This window comes from Myotis myotis, unplaced genomic scaffold (genome assembly GCF_014108235.1).
Source record: "Myotis myotis isolate mMyoMyo1 unplaced genomic scaffold, mMyoMyo1.p scaffold_m19_p_3, whole genome shotgun sequence".
NCBI lineage: Eukaryota > Metazoa > Chordata > Mammalia > Chiroptera > Vespertilionidae > Myotis > Myotis myotis.
The window spans coordinates 57,808,417-57,836,284 of record NW_023416335.1 but is presented as its reverse complement, the minus strand read 5'-3'; the positions used below and the strand labels follow the sequence as shown (position 1 = coordinate 57,836,284).

Sequence of the window (27,868 nt, the reverse complement as noted above, 5' to 3'; positions counted from 1 at the left end):
CTCACATAAGAATTACAATTAAAATATGTAGCTACTGCCCTGGCTGGTGTGGCTCCATTGATTGAGCATCATTCCATGCACCAAGAGGTCGCAGGTTCAATTCTTGGTCAGGGCATATGCCCAAATTGTGCACTCAATCCCCAGTAGGGGGCATGCAGAAAGCAGTTGATCAATGGTTGTCTCTTACTGATGTTTCTCTCTCTCTCTCTCTCTCTCTCTCTCTCTCTCTCTCTCTCTCTATATATATATATATATATATATATATATATATATATATATATATTCAAAGAAGGGGCACATAACTCAGCACTCCTTAAGTATGGACTGCAGATAGACACTCCCTTCGAAAGAGTAAAGTATGGGAAAAGGGGAAGAAATGAACTCTATAGTGGAGAAATCTAACAAACACCATCTCAGCAAGGTAATCTAGGTCAACATCAAGTCATAAATCATATTGCTAGAATACACCCTTGATATGTGAAGAAGATGGAACTTTATGTCTGTGACTTCCTCCCAAATATCTACCACTCCAGTCCAAAAAAGCCCATCAAATCCCAATTGAGGCACATCCTACAATATACCTGACCAGTGCTCCTCAAAACTGTCAGGTCAGCAAAAGCAAGGAAAGTTTAGGAACGGTCCGTCACATGACTACTAAATGTAACATGATGTCCTGGATGGGATCCTGAAACAGAGGATATTAGGGAATAACTAAAGAAACCTAATGTATCACTATTGGCTTGTCAGTTATAACAAATGTACCATGTAAGATGTAAGATGTTAAACGGGAAACAGTGTGAGGTATGAAGGAACTCTATAGGATCTTCTCATTTTTTTATACATCTAAAACTTCTAAAAAATTAGTTTATTTTTTAAAATCTAAATCACAAAATAATCTTTACAAATTATTATAAAAGGTCGTTCTGCTTAAGCACTTCTAAAAACAAGCCACCAGTATGTTGGAAGTTTCAGTCCCTTTATTTTTTTTTCTTTATTAAGGTATTACATATGTGTCCTTATCCCATTGCCCCTCCCGCCCCCACTCCCACTCATGCCCTCACCCCCTTGATGTCTGTGTCCATTGGTTAGGCTTATATGCATACATACAAGTCCTTTGGTTTATCTCTCCCCCTTACCCCCACCCTCTCCTACATCCCCTCTGAGGTTTGATGGTCCCTTTAAATAAATATGACTGTTTTGCCTTCCTTCCACATAAATCTGATTCTTATGTTAACCTGTCTTGGTAGCAGAATATACTAAAATACTTGTGTTATGTTTAATATGCTCAGGGGCAATCTATTCCTTTTGTAAACAAAAAGCTCATTAATACATTTTCCAAGTTGAAAATTAGCTGTTTTCCAAAAGTTTACATTTAAATCAAGTGTTTGAAACTTGAAACACATTTTCCCACAGAAATGTTATTACAGTGGTTAATTCCCAGGCCTGCCCAGTGAAGCTCATTAAATTCATTATAAGCAAAAAGACATTTGCAATGAAAATAGTATAAAATTATATTATGAAAAAAAGCTTGTCTTTTAAATTCAAAAGATAAATTTAAAAGTACAACTTAAATGTATTCAGATTAATTCCATCACTGGAAGTGTTTGAGCCAGGAGCTCACTTTGGGCCTCTGCATATAACCTTAAATACTGTAAATGTGGAAAGGGAGGAGATTGGAAGGCATTGACTGGGATGGGTGGTAGATGGAGACCCTATGCACAGTCTGGGAAGGCAAGTATGTTGTTTTCACTCAGGCTGGGTGGGGGGTGGGAGGGTTTCTCCTGTGATTTCTGGGTATACAATGAAACTGGTGCTCAACAGGATGGAAAAAGAAATAGAAAGGGGACGTGACTCCTCCGTCTTAGAATCAGTAATGTGCTACTACCCAGAGGGTGGGTAACAGGATACGCCTGGTGGCAGTTGGTAAGCCCGAATGAGCAGCTAGCTACCTCGTCAAGCTGGTGGGACATCAGTCCCCAGGTGGGCAGCAGCAGACCTTGGACTTGAGCTCCTCACAGCAGTGTGCTACCTAGCAGAGGACAAAGAAAGAACGTAGGCTTAATAGTAGACCTGCGGGCCAGCTGACGGGAAGTGAAAAGGACATCCATTTCCAAAGTGGAGGATCAGAAGAGGAAACAGGTAAGAGGTAGCAATGGAGTTTCTCAGAGGGGTGCCAACCAAAATGTTAGACCCAGCTGGAGCCACCATTTTTAAAGCACAGCAAGGCCTATGTTTGATGTGTTTCAGGTTTGTCTATCCTGGTTTGAGGAGGCACTTTAGAAATCATTTTGTTTCATAAACATCACACATTTGTTAAATTAAAAGAAATAAGAAAACATTATATCACTAAAAAACTGTAAGAGCTTTTCAAAAGCAACTTAAAACCAAGTATTTAAAAAAAATAATAATGTATTTCCAAGTATTTTTTAAAACCATAGCACAGCCCTGGTCAGTGTGGCTGAGTTGGTTGGGCATCATCTCATGCACCGAAAAGTTGCCTTTTCGATTCCCAGTCAAGGCACATGCCCAGGTGTGAACTTGATTCCTGGTAGGGGGCGTGCAGGAGGAAGCCGATCAATGTACTGCTCTCATATCGATGTCTGTCTCTCTCTCTCTAAAAATCTATTTTAAAAAAGTCTTAAAACCATAACATATTTTTTAGAATACATCATGGACTTAAAACAAGAAAAAATGTTTTAACAATTCTTCCTTTCCTTCTCTAGATACCATCTCCACCAGGGCTTCTAACCCGATAGCCTTCCTTCCATGCCTCTCTTAATTTTCCATTCAGTGTTCAAATGTATGGATGCATTTTTAAAAATATGTTTCTATTTAGTTCAGAGAAAAAGGGAGAGGGGGAGATAGAAACATCAATGATGAGAATCATTGATCGGCTGCCTCCTGCACACCCCACACTGGGGATCAAGCCCACAACCCAGGCAAGTGCCCTCACGGGGAATCGAACCATGACTTCCTGGGTTATAGGTCGATGCTCAACCACTGAGCCATACCAGCTGGGCTGTATGGATGTATTTTTACAAAATTTTATATGCCACAGTAATATGTACAATATTGATAATATCCCAGAGGCAAATCTTAGCAGCTATATGACATTCCATAGCATAGATATGCCAAATTTACTTAACCATTTCCTGACATGTATTCTTGGCTGCTTCCTTTACTTTTTGCACTGGAAATACTACAATAAAAATCTTCATAGATATATTTTGTGGTATCCAGAAAGCTCACCAGCTTACAATAAAAGTTTGTTTCTCGCTGACACTACTGTCCGCTCAAGTCAGAGTGTTCTTGCAGTTTGCCTCCAGTGGTGCTTCTGGGATCCACTTTCTTTTTGCTGTTTTACAGTCCTTCGTACCAGCAGCCAGGATGGGAGAGGGCTTGGAGGATGACAAGGAAGGATTGGTGAGGAAGGCTGGATGTGCCTTCAGACACTTCTGCCCCAAACCGATTGGCTACAACCCAATCATGTGATCCCAAACTAACTGCAAGGGAGGCTGGGAAATGCAGTCTTCCTATAGGCCCAGGCATAATAGATGAGCATTTCGACAATTTTGCCAAATATCTTTATATTGGTGGTTTTATTGCAAATTATATATTCCTGGACTGTGAAATTTCTGTGTGTGTGTGTGTGTGTGTGTGTGTGTGTGTGTGTGTGTGTGTGTAATCACTTTGCAAAAAGACCACAAGTCCTAGTTCTGCCAGCAGTCAAAACACTCAGCACCATTCTTCTTTCTAAATCTACCCTTTATAGGCACTAAAAACCCGGAAATTCAGTTGGCTAAATTTGTGTCAGCAGGGTCCTGGCTTAACTTTCACATAATGAGAGGCCCGCATGGACAGATGGCAGAATAGCACGTGGTACAGTGACTTCCAGGTGATGAGCTGCGTTGTGCCGATTGCTGGCAGTGGCCTTCCCTGAAATTCCTGCACTACCGGACTTTCTAAAGCCAGCCATCTCTCCTGCCTTGTTTCCTCAGTCTTTCTGACAGTTTAGTGAATGTCTAATTTCTTGTTAAACTCTCTTCCTAAGTGAAATACTTAAAGCACTAACTTACATATCAACCTAGTGTTTGTCTTTTGTCTTTGTATATGGCCCATTATTTTTCTACAAATAAATGTTTAATTTTTATTTTCAAATACATTTGCTTTAAATTATAGCTATGGGGTTTCTATCTTCCCAAGCCTCAGTTAACATAAATATTCCCTAAGACTTCTAATTTTTATCTTTTCTATTTAATTCATTAATCTGGAATTTATTTTTGCAAATATTATAACTGTGCTAGTATCATATATAGTCACATTTTCCCACCTAGCTGAAATACCATCCTTGCCCAAAATGTCTTAATCTATTTGTAGGCCACCTAGTCTATTCCAGTGATCTATTTGCCCATTCCTAAGCAATGCCATATGTGTTGATTGCTGTGGCTTCATATAAAATACTTTAACAATTGGTTTATCAATTCAACAAAGATCATGTAAAATGTTAACTTTCCTAACAGGTTAACTCAGTTGTAAACAGAACTCAGAATAAAACTTATCTATCTCTGGGCATGTATTTGAACTTTCTATAAAAATTAATAACAAATAATTGAATGCGTGGCTAATATAAGGAAACAATGGTCGATCCTAACCTGATTTCAAATGTTTGAGAGCAAACTCACCCTTCTCACTGATTGTTTTTATAGTAATTGAACACTGTGTTACTGAATTTATAAAGTAATGTCATCCTTCTCAATGTTTTCAATCATTGTTATTTATTTTTTATTGATATGTAATTCACATACCACTGAGTTCTCCCTTTAAAGTGTTCGGTTTGTTGTCATCACAACTAGCTAGTTAATATTAATAATGGGAAAAGGACAGGAGGCCAGACATTATAAGCATGGTCATCTGGGCAGCTTCACCAAAAAGCTACAGCTTCACCTTCCCCAGGGAAGCACAGGTCCATTCCCTGCAGATCACTGGGGGAAGGGACCGAAGAAAGGGGGACATGGGCACATGTGCAGTGAAGCCAGGGTGATGCAGCGAAGAAGCTTGCCTGTCATACTAGCCTGAAAAAAAGATAATTTGGCTAGGAGGGCAGAGCCACTGCAAGCACACAAAATCTTGGAAGGATAAAATCCTCAGACAGAGTTCCCTCTCTCTTGTGCTTCTTATTCCCTCTCTGTCTCTTGCTCCATGACCTGCACTCGCCTGTGCACACACCTATTTCCTCTCCATAGCCACAGGGCTCAGGGCAGTGCAGACCCCACACACAATGGAGTGCAGCTGGGAACACGAGCTAAGCTAGCCAGATGCTGGACTGGACTGGATTTTCATATGGAGTGGAAACTGGGCAGTGGCCTTAACCCTGACCCTGCTGAAGATATGACTGGACTTTTTCCATGGTGGATGGGACCTTGGAGGAGAACCCCCTGAATTTTACATCATCAATAAAGTTTTCCATGAAACCCCATCCTCCCGAGTGGGCCTCAGAAAATTGTTTTCCCCATGGCACCCCAAGAACTCCACTTCTGCTGATAACAAATTCAGTGGCTTTTAGTACATTCACATCTATAAGTGCACTGATCACTTATCTAATTCCTGTGTGTCTAGTTTTTTTATTAAAAAAATGGAAAAACAAAAGTACAATTTTCTTTCAATAAAAAAGTCATCTGATCCTCATACAGTTAGAGTGCAGAACGTGAAGTCCATGATTTTAGAACGATGGTAGCAATTTACCAACCAAGCAATCAGTTTTCACACAGTTTCAATAATTGCAGCAATTTCCTTGAACTGTCTGTAGAAATTCTGGAAAGGAGAAAAATAATGTTAATTTTACTTTCAGAGGTAATAATATCTGACCACCAGAGGCTATATAACAATAAGATTATATGTGAATGTGATATTCTGAACTATTATTGAAGGTTACTCTGAGGAAAAAAAAAAGAGGCATAATTTGGTACTATAAGCAAAAATATTGCAGAGTTGGATAACTAGCACATAACTAAACTTTTCAAAAAGTATACAAGAAAGTTCTTTTGAGATCACACCAGAAAGGTTCATTAACTAGCCAGCACTGTCTTAGACACTGAAGATAAAAATAACAAAAAATGACAGGTTGGTTCCCAAGCCTCAAATCACTTTACATCTAGTGAAAGACTGCAGTCCAGGGTGATAAGGGCTGTTTTGTTTCAGATATGGATTCAATTGCACTATGAGAGACCCAACATTGACAATGGCTTAAATGATAGGAGCTTATTTTTCTTTCATTTAAAAATTGAGCTAGTCTGATCGTTCTCCTGTAGAAGTCATCTTCTTTTTTCAAATTTAGATAAGAAAGGGATCAAACATATTCTGTCTTCCTTCTCTTCAACCTGCCAGGAAGTAGGGAGGCAAATTTAAAATTTAACCTCAGCAAAAATGATTTACACATTTGCCTTTTCCTTCTTTTTTAGTTTTAACTCTCTACTGGTACTTAAGAGTGTATTTTGTTTTAATTTACATGTAAATTGATTATGGAATGAGAAGGATGTGACTATTTCTTTCAAAATATATACCGACTAGAGGCCCGGTGCACGAAATTCGTGCCCTCTCGCAGTCCGAGACCCCTCAGGGGAGATCGGGCCTAAGCTGGCAGTTGGACATCCCTCTCGCAGTCCGGGGTTCTTGCAGTCCAGGACCCCTCGCTCCTTACAGCCCGCATGCAGTAGAAGCGAGAGAGGCTCCTGCCACTGCTGCTGCACTTGCCAGCCGTGCACCTGGCTTCTGGCTCATCAGCACTCCCCCTGTGGGAGCACACTGACCACCAGGAAGCAGCTCCTGAGTTGAGCGTCTGCCCCCTGGTGGTCAGTGCACATCATAGCAACCAGTCGTTCTGGTTGTTCCGCCGTAATGGTCACTTAGGCCTTTATTATATAGACTAGAGGCCTGGTGCACAGAATTCGTTCACCGGTAGGGTCCCTAGGCCTGGCCAGTGATCAGGGCCAATTTGCAGGGCCATCAGGGGACCCCGGCAACTGCCAGTTGGGGCCTGCTGACTGGAGGCAGTTCCTGCGTTGAGTGTCTGCCCCCTGGTGGTCAGTTTTCATCATAGTGACCTGTCATTCCACCGTTAGGTTGATTTGCATATTAGGGTTTTATATAGGAAAACTTCGGTTGGCTGGGCCCAGTCTATGCACCGATAGGTTGCCTGTTCAATTCCCAGTCAGGGTACATGCCTTGGTTGTGGGCCTGGATCCTGGTAGGAAGGTTTGTGCAGGAGGCAGCAGATTGATGTTTCACACTCATGTCAATGTTTCTCTCTCTCTTTCATTCCCTTTCCCTTCTCTCTGTAAAAGTCAAGGTCAAAATTTCAGCTACAATAAAAGATATAAATTGAAAGCTCAAAGAATGTTGCCAAGGTTTCAGTCCTGTAATTTGACTAACGGGCTCTGTTTTCCTCATTAGATGTTAAGACATGTAAAAACTAACTTTAAAAGAGTTGCCCCATTTGTGTGTGTTTTTCCTATGAGGAAAAAAAAATTCTGCAGGTGGAATCAGAGCATATAAAGGCTACACAGAAAAATAAGAATAAGATTCTGAATTATAAAAAGAACTGAAATCTATATTCTCTTTTGAAATTGAAGGGGTTCTTCTATTCAGTTGAAGGCTACTCACAAATCACAATATACTATATTTATTTCCTTTTTAATGAAGTCCTAATTCCATTAAGATATTAATTAGCATTATTAATGCTGAATCTGTGACCATTCTTTTTCGTTTTAAAGCAGAGATATCAGTTTTAAAAGAAAGAAATCAAAAGGAGGAAAAAACCTTAAAATGTAATTTGTAAAACAGAGCTACCATATGATCCAGCAACCCCACTTCTGTTCCAAAGGAAATAAAATCACTATCTCAAAGACATATCTGCACTCATATGTTCATTACAGCTTTATTCACCATAACCAAGGTATAGAAGCAACCTAAGTGTGTGCTGACAGATGAAGGGATAAAGAAAATGTGATATATAAAAACATATACAATATAAAAATATTTATACATATGATATATAAATACATATACATACATTCACAACAGGATACTATTCACCCTTAGAAAGAAGGAAATCCTGCTATTTTGACAATATGAATGAACCTACAAGCCAGAAGACAAGAAAGACAAATATCGCCTGCTCTCATTTATATATGCAATCTAAAAAAGTGGAACTCATAGTAACAGAGAGTAGACTGGTTATCAGGACTGGGGAGTGGGGAAAATGTGGAAATGTTTGTCAAATTACAAACTTTCAGTTATAAGATGAGTAAGTTTTGGAGACATAATGTACATCATGGTGACTACAGTTAATAATAATGTGTTATATGCTTGAAATTTGCCAGGAGAGCAGATCTTAAGTGTTCTCACCATACAGACACACATTAAGTGAGGTGACATAGTTTAATTAGCTTGATTGTGGTAATCATTTCACAATGTGCATATAACCAAAATATCGCCTTGTACACCTTTGATATATACAATTTTTATTTGTCAATTATACCTTAATAAATCTGAGGGGAAAAAGTAAAAGAAAAACTCAAAAGTGGCTTATGAGAGCGTTTTCTTAGGAGTACTAACTGCTGTGAAGATTCTTATCTGTTCACTCAGCTTGAAATAAAAAAAACAAAAACAAAACCCTAAGACCAGTTAAAGTAGTTAATGACAACACATTTCCCTGTATGTACATTTTTAAAAAAATGTAATTTCTCATCTACCCTCTTTTTTCTTCCTTCCTTATAGAAAACAGGTAGAATGCTAATATGACTAACAGGACTCCAAATATAAACAATTCAGATACTCAAATCTCTATCTAACAGAACTAATCAGCAAGTATTAGTGTTCTGATCTGCTTTTTATAAACATTATTAGTCAGAAGATTCAAGGTTAACACTATTAAAAATAAGATTCATTTAGCTCATCATTCTCAAATATTAAACTTAAAAAGAATAAAACAGTTAAAAGCAAAGTAAATATCCTGCGAGAGAAAATGAAAACTTTCTAAATATATTACAGAAGACTACTGTGAAAGTGATCAAATGATACAGTACACAAATTCAGCATATTATATTGAAAACAACTTATCAAATTCCCAGAGAAAACAAATTCAGATCTTGTATACTAATAAATAGAAAGCACATCAAAACAATTGTAAATAAAAACAATTAATATCCCCCCTTAAGATTTTATACATAATGTTAAGCAGCAATGACAGAACAATGAGCTACAATTGACTGAATTAAATCACAAACCTGAAACTGTGGAATTGTCATTTCAAAAGACTTGGTCTTTACTTGGCCTGAATGATCTGCCACTTTTAGCATCACTGCAACATAAGGATACTTAAGTGATCTGCAACTGTCTGAGCTCACAGCCATACCCAGTTTCCACTGAAAATCTACAAGCTGTAATGAAACAGTACAAAACAATACATTGGTAATAATATTGCTCTGAATTCAGATATTTATTTAATTTTACTGCTCTCACATTCAACTTTTGTCAATCATAGTTAAAGAAAACATCTTTATCCTAATATTGCTGGAGGCACAACCACCAAATGAAAATGGAGAGGCAATAAGGGATATAGACAGAGTTAGAAAACAATACTGTGCCCTAGTCGGTTTGGCTCAGTGGATAGAGCCTCCTCCTGCGGACTAAAGGGTCCCAGGTTCAATTCCTGCCAAGAGCACATGTCTGGATTGCGGGCTAGATCCCCCCCCCACCCCGAGTAGTGGGCGTGCAGGAGGCAGCCAATCAGTGATTCTCTCTCATCACTGATGTGTCTATCTCTCTCCCTCTCTGAAATAAAAATAAAAAATAAAAAATACTATCATAATTACAAAAGGAAAAACAAAAAAATCTCCACAGGTGTGTATTGAAAGCAGAAGGAAGATGTGGCAGTACTAGTTTTCCTTTAATTTTGCTTCTGCATTTAAGGGGCCTCCAAATGCTCTGGTGTCTCTTACCTCTTTTCTATTATATATGCCTTCCCCCATTCCATAACCTAAAAGTCCTAAAATGGAGAATGAGTTATATACCCTTTTCCTATTTGACTGAGGCACACATGGGAACCATTCCAGTTTCCTTCCTCACCATGATCCTCAACCTGAAACCTTGCATTAGCATAAATACTGGGTGATAGGTAGTTTAAATTTCATCACCATTGTTAATGGACACCTGCCAGGTGATGTGCTATGCAATTTAAATGTTTAAATGCCTTACTGAATCATCATAACATTCTAGGCTATTATTTCCATTTTGCAGATGACACACAACTGAATTTTAGATAGCCTGGATAATGTGCACAAGGTCACATATTTCTAGAATCAGAACTTGGACCAAAGTTTGTTTGACTCCAAAGATTACATGCTTATTGACTACTGGCTGCCTCAGTACTTTTTAGCTAATTCCTGTCAATGATTGTTCAGTGTTGCTATGGCATAAAACAAGGTTGGATAAATGCAGCTCTTAATAATGACTCTAAAATATATGACCCTGGCTCAACCAGTGTGGCTCAGTGGTTGAGCACTGACCTATGAACCAGGTCATGGTTCAATTCCAGGTCAGGGCACATGCCCAGGTTTCTGGCTCAATAATGATTGTCTCTCATCATTGATGTTTCTCTCTCTCTCCCTCTCCTTTCTTCTCTGAAATCAATAAAAATATGTTAAAAATTAAAAGTAAATAAATAAAATATATGGCCATGAGTGGATGAATTAGCAGGCACTCACAAAAAAATACTTGTCTACTGACAGATACCTTTTGCTACCAAATTAATGCTTACTGTGTAAAAGCTTTGCTTGTTAATAAATTTCTTTTTAAAAGGTGGGATTGGTGTGAGAACCAAAATTTCCTTAACTGCTTTGGACCAATCAGCTACAGCATTAAGGTCAGGTTGGTGTTCATAAAAGGTTAATGTATTTAATAAGTAAAAAGATTGTATAGGTACATTTTAAATAAAAGCATCCCACACAAAAATAGAAAAAGGATAGTAGGTATATAACAAAAGAATTACCAATGAATAAACATATAAAAGGGAAACAGGGAAATGCAATTTTAAACCACAATGAAATACCACTACACATGTACCAATATGGCAAAATTTTAAGTCTGACAATTCTAAGTATTAGGAAAAAAGGTGTATCATACGCTGTTGATGGGATTCTAAATTGGGCCAATCTTTTGAAAAAATGGCTTTACCTAGGAAAGCTGAAAGTATGCACGCCCTGTTATCCAGAGATTCAACTACGAATACAACCTAGAAAAACTTGTGCATGTGTACACAGGATATCAGAATGTTTCTGGTAGCTTTATTCATTATAGCCCTAAATTATAAATAACTCAAATGTACATCAGTATTAGAATGGACAATGAAATGCAGCAATGAAAATTAATGAACTTCAGCTACACTTAACACCAAAAATGCTGAAACGAGTAAAATTATGTGATGAATTCACTTAACTTGAGAAACGGGAAATATAATAGTTTAGGAATGCAAAACTAGATGGCAAAACTATGAGAAGCGACAATATGATTATCACAAAAGGACAGGAAGGAAGGAAGAGGTTTGATTGCCAAGGGCCATGTGGTTAGACTTCCAGGACTGGTAATGTTCCATTTCTTGAGTTTTGATTGTAGTAACACAGATACTCAAATTTAAATTACTCTTTTTTTTATAACTTTATGAGATGAAGGTTAACTAAATTTATTGTGGTGATCATTTCACAATATCTGTATGTGGAGTCATTATGTGGTGTACTTTAAACTTATATACAGTGCTCTATGTCAATTATATCTCAATAAAACTGGAAAAATTAAAATAATTCATTAACCTGTCTATATGTTTTGTATATATGTTATTTTGCACATATAGCAGAGTGGGATATAAGTCAGTGAGTTCCTGGTTGAAAAGAGAAAGTTATTGTAGGCCTGGGTGATCAAGAGATAACGCTATAGAAGGGATAACTTTAAACTCAGTTTGAAGAATAAAAAGAACTGAAATTGAGAGGGAAATGTGTCTTATTTATATATTCCGTAAATACACGCCTACCAAAGAATAAGTGCCTAATAAATATTAAGCTGAACCAACCAGAGATAAAAAGAAAAATAAATCTGGTTAAGGAAGAACATATTTACCTGTCTTAAACTGGAAGGCTTTTATAAGGAAGTTTGGAAAATAAAGCCAAGAAAGGTGATCAAAAGGCCACTAATTCTTTACAAATTATATGAGTTTTCAGAGGTTTCCAAAATACTCTCAGGTACTCTATCTTATTATGGAAAACAATCTATCATATAAGTCATTTAAACTTTTCCTGTAGGCAATAGGGATTCACAGAGAATGATATAGTGTATTGATTAAAAAATATTCATCTGGTGGCAGCAAAATACAATAATCCAAGTATAAAGTTTTAAATGCCTGAATGAAGGTGGTGACAGGTAGGATTGAGCTGAACCTCTGAAGAATGAATCACTAGGTACTGATGATTATCTACAGTTATGGGAGATATCAAAGAAAAACAACTATAAAAATGTGAGCCCAGATGACTGGGAGAATTCTGATATCATGTATCAACCAGGACTTTATATATTTTAGGTACAAAGGTATTACCAAGAAGTGAGAAGGAACATCTAAATAAACATGTTCAATAAGTGGCTAAAAATCCGAGAACACTATTCAAGGGGTTCATGATTAGAGACAGATATTTTATATCAGTTCAATGGTGATGTCCAAAAATATAACTGGATCCATTTTAAACTTATTCATCCTATACATCTCCTTGGTGTAAGAAGTTCCATTTTTTATTGTCCACAGTAAAATGGTAGAGTAAAACACTGCTTATGTGACTCTCAAAGCCTGAAATAAAACTCTGAATCATCTCAAGCAGAAAAGCAATTAAGGAACACAATGGTGGAGTCCGCTGACCATTACAATGGTGAAACTGGCAGGTGAGAAAATGAGGAGAGCTGCCATTCACTTATTGGGCCAAGTTAGTATTCATGGGTCAAAGAAAGCTGGGGTTAGGTTTATGGGATGAGAATCTCCCAAATTCTAAACTGAACACTTAAATGAAAATTAAACGCAAACCTACTAAAAAGTGTAGTTTAGCCTTAAATAAAAATTAAGTGCATGGGATATTAAAAAAAAAAAAAATCAAAACAGAGCACACTTATCACTATGGAGAATATTAAGAATGAAGTAATGTAGCCTTAAAATTCTTAGAGAATGAAGAAAATAATTTACAAAGAAAAAAGTTAGTAGGGGGGAAAAAACATCTTGAAGTAAAATGAATACACAGAAGAAAAATAATCAGAAAGCAAATGTAGAGTAAAAGGTAAAATTGATGAAGATAAAATTGCTAAAGACCATTTCTATTTAAATTTCATTTTTATTTTTCAAAACACAACCCAGGAGAAAATTAGAAAAATAATCATTCACAACTCTCTCCTGAAAACTATTTTCTTATTTCTGTGCCCCCATTTCAAGTCTTTATCTGTAATTTTTATAGCTAGAGTCACAAAATAGATATTTTTATGTTCTCTTCCTTTTAAATCGATGTTTTCAAATGGAAAGAATGTTAAGTGTTCTGCACACATTAATCTCTCTCAGAAGTGCTATGAGGAAATGACTGATCAAACAACTCATCCAAGGACACAAAACTAGCAGAGCTGGTGTTCTACACCACATTTGCCTGATTCCATACTCCACACACTTTTTATTATACCTAGCTGCAACATGATTACTATTTGGAATGAAACTAAGTTCTAGTAGGTCAAGAAAGTAGATTGGGACAAGAATGTTTAGCATCTTCTACATGGTAGACCTGAGCTGTCCAACAGTAGCCATTAGCCAAATGTGGCTATTTAAATAAATTAAAAATAGAATAAAAAATTCAGTTCCTCAGTTGCACTAGCTATATATCAAGTGCTCACCTGTCACATGAGGCTAGTGCTACCACAGTGGACAGTGCCAATATAGAACATTTCCATCATTGCAAAAAGTTCTATGGACTTGCATTAACGTATATGTGGAAACTGATTAAGGCATGAGTGATTAGCAATTTCTACTTGAGAATTCATATTGGCTCTAGCTCAGGTAAACATCTGCTAAGTCACCAGCTTCCCTTATCTTGTTTAATGGCACCTTTCTCCATACTTCGCTTTATTTTCCTAATAGCACTTATCATCACCTGAAATTATCATGTTTATTTATCAATTGTCTCCCAAAGGAAATACAACCTTCAAGAGTGCAGGAGCATTATCAACCTAGTTTAGTACTGAATCTACTGAATACCTGGTACAAAGTGAATGTTCTAATAAATATTTATTGAGTTAATATGTTTAGAACCTCTGTTAGTCTCCAAAGATAGCTTCTAAAAATTGGTATATGTACATGATGCTCCTCACATCAAGAAATGGAGCTTTGCTGGCCGGTGTGGCTCAGTGGTTGAGCCATCGACCCATGAACCAAGAGGTTATCAGTTCAATTAAGGATCAGGCTCAATTCCCATTAGGGGGCATGCAGGTGACAGCTCATCAATGATTCTCTCTCATCATTGATCTTCCTATTTCTCTCTCCCTCTCCCTTCCTCTCTGAAATCAATAAAAACGTGTGTGTTTTTTTTTTTTAAAAAAAAGAGCTTATTTTCCCTCTACAAGAACCCGAGCTGTCCCAGCAGAATATGGCAGCAGAGACTTTCTGGAATCCTCAAGCATGGGCCTTAGGAGAATTGGAAGTGTCTGCCTCCTTCTTCGTGGAACGCTGGCTCTTGGGACTGCCTTTTGGAACCCAGCCACCATTGATGTGCACAGCCATGTGAAGGAGAACCAAGTCACTCCCATTACCAGCTCTAGCTGAGCTCTCAGCCAAGGTCATCACTGAGCCATGTGAGTGAGTCCTCTTGACTTCCGGCCCAATTAGGCTCCTAGGTGACTAAAGCTGTAGTTGAAACGTTAGGGAGTAGAAACTACAACTCAGCTAAACCCAGTTAACCCACAGAGTTCTAAGAAATAATAGTTGTTTCAATCAACTAAGTTTTGGGTAGTTTGTTGTGCAGCAATAGAGCAACTGGCAGAAAATAACTTTATCAATAAGCTTATTATGATCTATGATTTACCAAAAATGTATTCTCATAACTATATAATCTGAACTACATTAGTTTATAGAAATTTTTGCAAATACAAATAACGAAAAAATATTACAGGTAACCAGTTACCTCTTAGATGTTAATACACCCAGTAAAAATAATACTAAAAAATAAAATAAAATCTTTCCCATTAAACACATTCACTACTAGTGCCCCAGCAACGCCAAACATATCATCTTTCCTCAAAAATGTTTTTCATCCTCATTTCATTTCTACTGATGGCCCCTACTTTCCTAGTGACTCACATTTGAACTGTAGTCAACTTTGATTTTTCTCTCCCCCTTATTCAAAACATGTATGAATTGCTAGGTACTCAAGATTTCATTTCAGTCAATGCCACTCACATTTATTCCCGTCTTCCCAATCTCACTGTTACAAACCTACTTTAAGCCCATTTTTAAAATCTTGCCTTGAATTTCACTGAAGTCTCCGAATTAGTTTCTTCTCTATAGTCTTTCTCGGCTCCAATCCAGAGTACAGACTCCAAACAGTGCGTATAGATTAACAAATTCTAATACAACTGGTCCAAACCTGTAAAGTCTGCTGCCCCAAGAGCTAGTTACCAACCATTCACCTAGCACTAAAGTCATGTCATGGAAATCCTGAAGAGCTTTCCCACTTGTACTCACACTGCATCCCTTCTTTACAGTAACTTTCAACCTTTACAGCTTTCCTCATGCTGTTCATGCCTCTTGGCATTCAACTCTCAAACATCTTAAAATTCAAAACTCCTCTCATATTCTACCCATTCTGCGAAGTCTTTCCTGGTTTACTCAGCCTTCCTATGAATGTTCTGTGTCACTTCTTTTACCCTAGCACTTAGAACATGTTGCTGTGTACACCAGTCATCTGTGGGTATGTTTCTCTCCCCCATTCACTGTACTATAAATGCCTTGAGGGCAGCTGGGACATCCAACACAATACATAGAACAAAAACAGTCACACATTTATGAAGCACCATATACACTGTACAAAATTTAAGTCATTATTTCTTATATATCGGAAGAGGGAAAATGGCACTAGGTATTGTGTCAATACAACATACTTCTTTTCATTTATACCATAAAACTGGCAAGAAAATAAAATGTGGCAGCAATAGGAACAATCATTCATCTACGAAGAGTTCTAATTAGACATCTATGTAAGAGTCATGAATTACTTCAAAAATGATTCTAAATATCAGAATGTGAAGTAACAGATACTCTTAGACCTCTAGTGCTGGGCAATATAGCACCACGGTTTGTTAAATTTAATAAGCACAGATTCTAAAGTCAGACAGACAGGAGTTTGAATCTCAGACTTTGTAGATATGACTACATTAAGAATCCTGAGGTGAAGTGTTTCCTGGATTATACATGTGGGCCCAGTGTAATCACAAAGTCCTTATAACAGGGAGGCAGGAGAGTCAGAGTCAGAGAAGGTAACACAACGGTGATAGCAGCAGAAAGAGAAGCGACAACAGAAGCAGACGTTAGAATGATGTGCTTTGAAGATGGAGGTCGAACTCACAAGCCAAGGACTGTGAGCAGCCTCCAGCTGGAAAGGCAAGAAAACACATTCTCCCCAACAGCCTCCAGAGGTTCCACAGCCCTGCCCAAACCTTGTTAGTCCTACGACACTAATTTTAGATTCCTGACCTCCAGAACGTTGATAAATTTGTGTTGTTTTAAAAAACAGTACTCCCCTCCCAATAAAAAGGTTCAATTTTTAAAACCTTATAATCTAGTATGATTTCGTTTCAAGATATCTTACGCAAATCAAGGTGATTTAGTGTAAGTGAATGGATAAAATGAGTTATGAAAGACTGAATCCAAGTGCACTAACCCAGTAACTCTGAGCAAAGCCAGACAAGAGTGTTGATTACTGTCTCTCTGAGTCCTCCCTACCACCCAGGAATCCTCAAAAACAACAAACAGCAAGATCAATTGGAGACAAATGACACAAAGCAGTCAGTGGTCATCTCTCAGCCCCTTGTATTCTCATTCTTTCTCATTTCATCTCTTATAGTATTTTGTATGGATCTGGGTGACTCCTGACCTAAAACAATATCGTTTTAGTACTCTTCTTCTGGGAAGTGTGTTATAAGTTATTTGTCTAAAAACAGTGTATTAGCTAAAATAGAACAAGAACACTTGTAACAAAGAAGCAGGATTAAGATATAGCTAAGAATTCAAATTCTTATTTGAGTATAAATATATAAGGTATCCCCAAAAAATGCATACACACACTTTGAACAATTATAAAGGCAGTGTTTATTAAAATACATTTCATTTTCAAAATTCAGCTATCAACCCTAGCCAGTATGGCTCAAGAGATAGCGAATCAGCCTGCGGACTAAAGGGTCCCGAGTTAGATTCTGGTCAAGGGCACGAACCTCGGCTACAGGCTCCAGCCCTGGCTCTGGTCAGGGCGTATATATTGGGGGGGTGGGGGGGCAAACAATCCATGTATCTCTTTCACATCAATGTTTCTCTCTCTGTGTCTCTCCCCCTCCCTTCCAATGGAATCAATGGAAAAATATCCCCGGGTGAGGATTAACAAAACAACAACAACAACAAAAATTGGAGCTATCAGCTCTTAAACTGTGTTTACATTTTTGGGGGACACCCTGTACACACATAGTAAGATTAAAGAGGTATACTCTCCATTCTCAAAATAACTAGTCTTTAAGACTAAGAAAATGTTTGCGGTTCTATCTTTGTAAATTTTTGTAATTTATTCCCTCAATAATCATCCTGAAATATTGTGTACCTAGCCCCGCGTGCTCAGTGGTTGAGCATGGACCCATGCACCAAGATGCTGCTGGTTAGATTACAGGTCACGGCACATGCAGGCGTTGCGGCTCAATCCCCAGTAGAGGGCGTGCGGGAGGCAGCCGATGGAGAGCTCTCAGCTGGATGTTTCAATCTTATCGATGTTCCTCTCTATCTCCCTTCCCCTCTCCCTACAAGGCAATAAAAATATTAAAAAGTACTGTGCAACTGATTTCGAATAAATGGGACCTAATCAACAAGAATACTTGGCCTGAACTCTTTCGGCTGGGCTGGGTGGGGAGGTTAAAGGACGATGGCAGCAGGCAGTGGCTACCATCTCAGGTGCAAAGAGGAAGGAGCAGTGCGGGGCAACGCAGGTTGGGGGACGAAGGTGACCGGCTTGCGGACACAGGCCTTGGACTGCGGGGGAAGCTGGGGAAGGTTCACGGCGCATCGGCCCGGGTTCCCAAGGCCGAAGGCGGGCCAGCGGCGGCCCGCCCCTTACCCGCGGAGGCCAGCGAGGACCGGGCGGGGCTGCCACTCACTCACCTGGTTGGTGACCTGAAACGGAAGCAGAAAAAACAATTCAGGGAAGGACCTTTCTCGCACCAGAGGTCCGCCTCCCCAGCTGCCTCTAGCCCAGGGCTTACCTTGGCCTTAGCATCCAGAGCCGGCTCGTTTGACCCCTCCATGGCAAGCGTCCAGGGCTCTGCACCACCGACTCAGGTGCACGCTCCCCGAGCTACCACCACTTCCGCTTCCTCTTCCCGGCCCGGGTGGCCTGGCGCACGCATCGGCGTGGGGGAGCAGCAAACAAACATTTTTGTGTAACTCACCCATATGATCAATTAAAAACTAGTTTTAAGGAATATAGTCAGAAAAAATTAACTACTCTAGGAATATTGTTACCAGTATGTAGGCTATACCCTGCTATGGGAGAACATAGAACTTTAGGGTGCCGTCTCCCCCTACTAGCGCTGTAGATGTGGACTCTTCCTATGAGGGGGGCACAGCTCCCTCTGCGCAGGCGCAAGCTAGTGGCTGGCGCGAGTAATTGATCCCGATCAAATTGGCCAGCGGCGAGAAAGCCGCACCCCCTTCCCCACAGAAGTTCGTTTTACGAGGGAGAAGTTGTGGGAACTATAGTTAATAATCAGCTTTCGTCACTCGGGTTTCCTTCCCAGGGCTCCCTGGGGGGTGGGGGGGTGCTTTATCCCCGCTGCCATCCTGACCGCAGCAATAGCGCCCCGTCTGGGCTTCCCGCTTCCCTCCTACTCGTCGCAAATCCACTCCATGCTCCATCTAGACTCACCCACTTAACATTTTTACACATTTGCTTTAGCCCTAGTTACATACATAGTAATGATGACACATTGTCCCTAAGTCCTTGAGCATGTATCTCCCAAGAACAAGGGCATTCTCCCGAAAAATCACAACTATCACACTCAGGAAATTTAAAACTGATAAAATATTAGCAACCACATGGGACAAATGCAAGTTTCCTCGGTTGTCTCAGCAATATTCTGGAGAACTGTTCCGCACGGTACCCAGCAACGTAATGAAGGGCCACCGGGTGCGATTGGTTATGGTGTCTCCTTAGTCTCCTCTAATCTAGAACTGCTCTGGTCAAGTGACAGGACAGCCTGGGTTCCCCCTGGAGGCTCCGGGGGAGAAACCCTTTCAGGTTTGGGCCGAGCGCAGTTTCACGCAGCTGCCATTTCCTTGATGGCTTTGGAGGGGGGGGGGGGGGGGCTTCAGCTTCTAGAGGCCCCCTGCATTTCTTGTCTTGTGGCCCCCTTTCTCCATCTTCAAAGCTAGTAATGGCAGGTCAAGTCCTCTGCACACATGGAATCCCTCTGACCTCCCATTCGCATCACCTTTCTTTCACCACATGGGGTGTGTGTGTGTGTGTGTGTGTGCGTGTGTGTGTTTTAATATCTTTTTATTGATTGCAGAAAGGGAGAGGGAGAGATAGAAACATCAATGATGAGAGAGAATCATTGATCGGCTGCCTCCTGCACACCCCCCACTGGGGATCAAGCCCGCAACCCAGGCATGTGCCCTTGACTGGAATCGAACCCGGGACCCTTCAGTCCGAAATCCGATGCTTTACCCACTGAGCAAAGCCAGCTAGGGCACCACATTGTTTTTAAGGTCTCAAATGACGACATTGGGTTTACCCAGGTAATCCAGGATAACCTCCCCGTCTTAAAGTCCATAATCTTTTTTTTCTAAATATATTTTATTGATTTTTTACAGAGAGGAAGGGAGAGGGATAGAGAGAAACACTGATGAGAAAGAAACATCAATTAGCTGCCTCCTGCACAACCCCCACTGGGGATGTGCCCGCAGACAAGGTACATGCCCTTGACTGGAATCGAACCCGGGACCCTTCAGTCCCCAGGCCGACGCTCTATCCACTGAGCCAAACCGATCAGGGCCATAATCTTAATTTCATCTGCAAATTCCCTTCAGAGCAGTGCCTAGGTTGTCTCTGATTGAATGACCAGGAAGAAGAATCTTGGGGGGAGGAACATCTTTCAAAATTCTGCCTCCCACAAACAACCTTCATATAATTGTGGGAGAACTGCATTAGTTAACACATGGAAAGCCCCCAGAACTGTGCCTGCCATGGAGCACTCAGAATCTATGCAAAAAAAAAAAAAAAATAGCCAAGGTTTTGGACTCAAGGTTATTAGATCTGATTAAAGTACTAATTAGCTTAGGAACACAGTCTCTGAATGAAAAAAATTATTTCTTTTCTATGGACGTGTGATGAAAGATAAGACACTGTGGTGCCTCCCTCTGGTCAGTGCATCATTTGTTTCATTTGTCAGGGAATATTTCTGTAGCCCTTGGCTGCCATCAAATTATGATCCACGGAGGGAACTGTGCTCTATGCGAAGCTGTATGCACACATACACAACTAAACACACACAGGCCACATGTACACACACACACACACACACACACATATGTAAATCTTAACTACATAAAAATGCCCCCAAGAGATGAAAAGAAATATATTTAAAAGTTAATTTTTTTTTATTTCTCTGTATTTTTCATGCATTGTGAATGTTCCCCCAAGTCCCGTGTGGTTCAAGGTTCGGGATCTGGAGGAGGGGCCGTACGCAAATGAAAGAGATGAGACAAGAAATAATAACTTGGAAATATTGGGGGCCAGGCGGGCAAGCCCAATGCAAGAGAAAGGACTTCCCCTGGTGCCCAGGCCTCGCCAACCTCTTATTCAACTTTGGATACACATCTAGCTCTTAGTCAGGCAGGTAATTGTGGTAACAGACAGACTATCTTAAAGGTCAGTAAATATTAGAAGCATTTACTTTGAGACTATTTGATCAGGAAATAGGTTGAGCCCCCATTGTCTGGACTAGACAATCTGTACATAACTCTGGCCCTTGCCAGGGGTTCAAGGTTCACCTGCGTTCCGGGATCCTTGTTTGCACTTCTCTGATAGTGAAGACAATGGGTGGCTTCCTGCAATGCATTCCCTTTAAAAGTTTATTTTTTACAAATTTAAATTAAGCATGACTGTTCCTTTCTAAAAATCTATTGATCTAATTTGGGGAGAGTAAAATGTCAGTTGTATGTAGCCCAATCTCTGCTAATAGTTACTCTTATTCTTGTGCTCCTGACACTCTAGCAACACATGTGATCAACTGTTTATTTTTAAGGCCTCCATCTTACAAAATATCAGATTTTGTGCAAGTTTAAGACTTGGAAAATATAGATTTTATGAATAGAATCAAGAAAAATGCTAAAATTAAAGATGTGTAAGCATAACTTTTGTTTTATTTATATTTTTATTTTATGACATGTAAGTAGAACATATAAATCAGAAAAAAAATTTAAATATGTTTTATTGATTTTTAAAGAGAAGGGAAATGAGAGGAAGAGAGAAACACCCATTCCCAACATAGGTCAGCCTCCTCCCTCCCACACTCACCACACCAGGTATTGAGCCAGCAACCTGGGCATGTGCCCGGACCAGGAATGGAACCGGCCAGCTCCTGGTGCACAGGATGATGCTCAACCCACTGAGCCACACCGGCCTGGGCAATCAGAAAATAGTTTCGAAGCCCAGCTGGTGTGACTCAGTGGTTGAGCATCCACCTATGAACCAGGAGGTCACTGTTTGATTCCAATCGGGGCACAAGCTCCATTGGTTGCAAGCTCTATCCCTAGTAGGGGGCGTGCAGGAGGCAGCCAATCAATGATTCTCATCATTGATGTTTCTATCTATCTCTCCCTCTCCCTTTCCCTCTGAAATCAATACAAATATATATATTTAAAAAAGAATATAGTTTTGAAGCTCTTATAATAAACCCGGTACTACCAGATGTGCAGGAGGATGTCCCACGAACTGTGGCAAAAACTCTGATCTCAGAAGAATTACAGTGTAATGGAGAAAATAAAATTGACACACATGAAGCAAGTAATATTTCTATCTAAGCTTGTAGAGAGAAGTGCAGATAATGCAACAAAACGTGGGTGAAAACATTCTGGGAAAAGAAAAACAATAGGTGTCCACTAAATACATTACCATACCCTACCCTACCCTACCCTACCTTACCCTACCCTACCATACCCTACCATACACACCCTACCATACCCTACCCTACATACCCTACCATATCATACTCTACCATGCCCTACCATACCCTACCATACCATACCCTACCCTACCCTACCATACCCTACCCTACCATACCATACCATATCCTACCATACCCTACCCTACCCTACCATACCCTACCCTACCCTACCATACCCTACCATACCATACCATACCATACCATACCCTACCCTAACCTACCATACCCTACCCTACCATACCATACCCTACCATACCCTACCCTACCCTACCCTACCCTACCATACCATACCCTACCCTACCATACCCTACCCTACCATACCCTACCCTACCATACCATACCATACCCTACCCTACCCTACCATACCATACCCTACCATACCCTACCATACCCTACCATACCCTATGCTACCATACCCTACCATAGCCTACCCTACCCTACCCTACCCTACCATAGCCTACCCTACCCTACCCTACCATACCCTACCGTACTCTACCATACCCTACCCTACCATACCTTACCATACCCTACCCTACCATACCCTACCATACCATACCATACCATACCATACCATACATCACTGGGGGGTAGTAGGCATAATAATGCCCCCCCCCCCAAGATGTCAACTTCCAAATCCCCAGAATCTGTGAATATGTTAGGTTACATGGTAAGGGAGGATTAAGGTTGGGATGGAATTAAGTTTGCTAATCAGTGGACCTTAAGATGTTTCTGAATTACTCAGATAGCCCAATGTAATCACAAGGGTCCTTCAATGTGGAAGATATATGGGAATAGAGGAGTTAGAGTCAGAGAAACTTTCAGGGATATGATGTGAGGAAGATTCAGCCAGCGCTGCTGGCTTTGAAGATGGAAGGTGGCCAAGAGTCAACGAAGCAGGCGGCCTCTGGGAGCTGGAAAAAGAAAGAAAGTGGATTCTCCCATATAGCTTCCAGAAGGAACACAGCCCTACCCACACCTTGGTTTTAGTCCAGTGAAACCCATTTCAAACTTCTGATCCTCAGACTGTAAGGGAATAAATTTGGGATGTTTTCAGCTGCAGAGTTCATGGTAATTTGTTCCAGCAGCAGTAGGAAACTATGACAGTGGAGGATCACGCGATGTGCTGGAAGCTTTAGAGTCCCACAGGCCTGAACTGAAATCTGTCTTCTACCACTCAGCTGTGTGACTTCAGTAAAGGTAGCCTTTCTGAACTTCAGCATTCTAATCTGTAAAAATGAGGCTATTAATATTTGTCTCACAAGGTTTTTATTCAAGCTTAAATGAGATCGCATATACAAAGCACATGGCAAAATTCCTGAACATAGTAAGTACTCTGTAAATACTAGCTCCTATTATTATCATCATGATATTCAATCCTCTAAAGAAAGCTCTACCCTGGCTTGTGTGTCTCAGTGGTTAGAGCATTGGCCCTCACACCAAAAGGTCATGGGTTCAACCCCTGATCAAGGGCACTTAACTGGGTTGCAGGTTTGATCCTGAGCCTTGGTGGGGGCCAGTGCAGGAGGTGACCAATTGATGTCTCTCCCCTCCTCCCCTTCTCTTTTTACCTCCCTCCTCCCTTCCACTCTATCCAAAATCAATGGAAAAATATTCTGGGGTGAGAATTAACAAAAAATGAAATAAAATAAAGTAAAATGAAGTCTCTGGATCATACATTATCTCCATTTTAAACATGAGAAAAACTGAAGTTCAGGAATGTTAAGCAACATCACCTAGCAAACGAAAAACTTTGTTTTTAATTTACAGTCTGCAATCTGATTTCAGGGAACTCCAGAGGGACTGAGCACTCCCAGTATACCTGCTAAAATCCTTCCCAGTTGCCTTTTGCTAATTGAATGTTCTATTTGTGCTTCAGGCTGTTCAAGAATGTGAATAATTGAGTGCATGTTGTGGGGGTGGTGGATAGTGGTGGTAATCAGTGGGCAGCATAAGCAAAAATGCAGAACTGGGAATAAAGCAGTCTTCGTGATCCTAAGATCACAGAGGTTTTAGAGCTTAAAGCAGAGTACACACAAATTCTTAGTCTCTGCGCCAAACCTGGCTTACCCACATATTTAAAAGAAAAAAAATTATATCGGAAACTGAATGAGGATGCATTCAGATTGGTCTCACATGTCCCAGTTTTGTCCCTGTCCCCACATTCTTATTTCACTCCACCTGGCCAATTAACACAATTAACTGAAACCTGCATGACAGGACATCGTTTTCAACCTTTGGCTTAGGGCAGTGGTTCTCAACGTTGGCTGCACATTAGAATCACCTGGGAATCTTTTTAAAATCCTGATTCCTGGGCCTCATCCTCCAGAAATTCTGTTTCTTTGTTTCTTTGTTTCTTTGTTATGGGGTGGGGCCACAACATTAGTAACGAACAAACAGAATTTCCGGAGGATGAGGCCCAGAAATCAGGATTTTAAAAAGACTCCCAGGTGATTCTAATGTGCAGCCAAGGTTGAGAACCACTGGCTTAGGGGGATTTTGCAGAGTCTCTCATTTTAAAAATTAGGTCTAAGTAGGTTAAGTGCATGATAGATAATGGTAGTCACTATTTCTGATCAAGTGGGGAAAATTATTAAGCCATCCTGTAGACAAATATATAACTTCTGGATATGTTCCTAAGTACTACAGAAAGGCTATTTGGAGATGGTTGTTTGTCAATGCAAAGACAGATGACAGGCTACGTGCACATGCAGCAGGAAGACAGCTGGATATATTGCTATTAAGGCCAATAATATGAGATAGCATGCCGTCACAGTGGTGCACCATGAAGGAGTTACAGGTACATAGAGAAACTGGCCCCCATAGCTCCAGGGAAAGCTGGGTGGAGCCTGATCCCCGGGGCTGGTTAGGAGGACTATGACAACTGTATTTGATGAAGTCAGGTGTTATATAAATACTGCATTTCATCAATTGTTCAGTTTGTACTTTTTCACATTTAATGTCTCAGAAATCATATCGCACATTGCATCAGACGGCTTCTTACAGTGACAGGGAGCCAGGTAGCAGTTGTGACTCAGGTGTTTTTTGCCTGTGTATGCATGAACTTGGTCATAGCTGTTCAACACTTCTATTGAGCTATGGGTATTGTTAGCTGTATATTATGATGTTTAGCTATCATTCAAAATGTCTTTTAAAAGATTGGGCTGTGGTTTGGCATAATATTTATCCACATGTAGAAATAGGCATGAAAAGAGAACAGTGGGTTGTAAACTTGTATCAGTAAGGCAAATGTAGATTATTGTAGGGATGACCAAAATTCCAGGTTTTCTTACAAAGCAACGAAATAATTTACAGTCCCAAAATAAGATGGATAGTCTGGAATAGACAATCAAAAGGGTTGCTTATGTCAGTTTAAAGTGAAGAGATTGCCAAATCCCTCAGAATATAAAAAACAAACTTATTAGGATGAAAGAGCAGGTTTTGAGGCACAAGTACTATTGTTAAGACATCAAATATCAAATTGTCCAGAACTTCCTGCTGCTTTTGAATAGAAGCTGTTGAATTTTCATCAGTTGCTGAGAAAATGAAACTGAGTTTAGTCAAGTAGGAAATGGTGGAAAACCCTGATGTTCTCTGACAACCATCAAAATTAATATGTCAATGTTAAAATTGCATGGTTTATATTTTTTATCTGTATCATGTGGTGAAAAAGGCTGGGAAGTACTGGAATAGATAATAAATGCTACTGGCTTTTGAGAAAGAATTTTAGGATGGATGGAGACTGTGAAGTAATAGCCAATTACAACTTCAAAAAATGTTCAAACTCATTAGTGATCAATGAAAATAAAATTTCTTGACCTCCCATTAAGTTCTAAGATTTCTCTCTCATAGGCTCCTTTTCATGATCCTAACTCTTACCTCCTTTTATTCACCCCCTCACTCTCTCCCTCTCTTTCTTCCTTCCTTCTCCAACTCTCTCCACATTCTTCTATCATGCAGAGAGGCTTTGCAATGATCTGTTGTTGGGTGTCCTGCTGACTCTGGTGTCCTAAGGTCTCAATCTCCAATTAAGTGGCTCATCAATGGAATGTTTCTGAATAGACAATTCCTTCCTAAGAGGAATTCAGACACTGCTGTTGCAACTATACACTTTTCACTTTGTTAAAATTGCACTTTTAAAGCTTATCTACATATATAAAACCCTAAGCTACCAGTTGACTGTTTGGCCGGTCGCTATGACGTGCACTGATCACCAGGGGGCAGATGCTCGATGCAGGAGCTGCCCTCTGGTGGTCAGTGCGCTCCCACAGAGGGAGCACCACTCAGCTGACAGAGGAGTGCCAGATGCTGGGCTCACAGCTGGTGAGCACAGCTGGGGTGCGAGCCTCTGCCACCTCCATGGCAGCACTACCTAGTGGCAGAGGTGGCAGGTGCAGCAGGGCTGAGATGAGCAGGAGCAGCGCAGTGCCCGGCACGGTGCCCGACCAGGGCTTGGACTCCTCTGGGTCACCTGCCACTTCGTGCACTACTACATCCCTGGGGGATGTTGAACTGCCAGCTTTGGCCTGATACCTGCAGGCTAGGCCGAGGGACCCCACTGGTGCACGCTGGTCCTCTAGTAAATAAATAAAAATAACGTCATTGTCATAGATATAAGCAAGTTTCAACTCTTTAAAAAAATTTTTTTTTAAGCAAATGCTGCTCTCTTGCTTTTTAAAATGTTTTTTTTTTTTAATTGATTTTAGAGAAAAGGGAAGGGAGAGGGATAGAGATAGAAATATCAATTGCTGCCTCCTGCATGCCCCACACTGGGGATCAAGCCCTCAACCTTGGTATATGCCCTAATGAGGAATGGAACTGGTGACCTCTTGGTTCATGGGTTGAGGCTCAACCACTGAGCCACACCAGTTGGGCAAAATGTTTCAACTCTTGACCCATAATTGAGGCAGATTTGTCCCTAGAATAATTTACAGCTTTTTTCCTTCTTTTTAGCCTTCTCCAACCCCCAGCTTTCTGAGTTCCAGTCCCTGGTTTGTGAACATCATGGTGCGTTTCTTGTTTCTTTCCTGCTTAGAAAAGAGTCCTAGATATGGCTGCAGAAAATCTAGGCTGAAATCACTCTACAGCCTTGGGAAACAGCTTAACCTTTCCAAGCCACCCTTACCTTGTTTCTAATAATGCGACAACTGTATCTCCTCCCCTGCCCACTTTACAGACTGTATTGGGGATCAAAGAAATATATATATGAGAGATGTCAAGGTTTCCATTAAGTGTAAAACCTGAATCAAGTGTGAATATCTATTATTTTCATTGCTAAAATAACATCTCATCTAATTAAAATAATTAAACAGTTCGTTAATGAACTAAA

The 27,868-nt window shown here is 40.2% G+C and overlaps 1 protein-coding gene across 2 annotated transcripts; it reads right to left on the bottom strand.

Moving 5' to 3' along the window:
• Nucleotides 1-5,589: 5,589 nt before the first annotated feature.
• Nucleotides 5,590-18,712, bottom strand: COMMD6 (COMM domain containing 6). 2 transcript variants are annotated; one of them, XM_036300480.1, is made up of 4 exons: nucleotides 18,580-18,712; nucleotides 18,479-18,490; nucleotides 9,285-9,437; nucleotides 5,590-5,811 (listed from the first exon to the last, which is right to left on the bottom strand). In XM_036300480.1, exons 1-4 carry the CDS (start codon nucleotides 18,619-18,621, stop codon nucleotides 5,761-5,763), a joined length of 258 nt encoding a protein of 85 aa, XP_036156373.1. In that variant the 5' UTR covers nucleotides 18,622-18,712; the 3' UTR covers nucleotides 5,590-5,760. The 2 variants fall into 2 exon arrangements, with proteins under 2 accessions (XP_036156373.1, XP_036156374.1); XM_036300481.1 differs by having other exon boundaries at nucleotides 18,435-18,490; nucleotides 18,580-18,697.
• Between the last annotated feature and the right edge of the window lie 9,156 nt (nucleotides 18,713-27,868).

Coding starts and splice junctions, on each gene's coding strand:
- COMMD6 (XM_036300480.1), bottom strand. CDS start 18,621: ATGGAGGGGTCAAACGAGCCGGCTCTGGATGCTAAGGCCAAG. Junction 5,812..9,284: donor TGACAATTCCACAGTTTCAG/GTTTGTGATTTA, acceptor TCTCCTTTCCAG/AATTTCTACAGACAGTTCAA.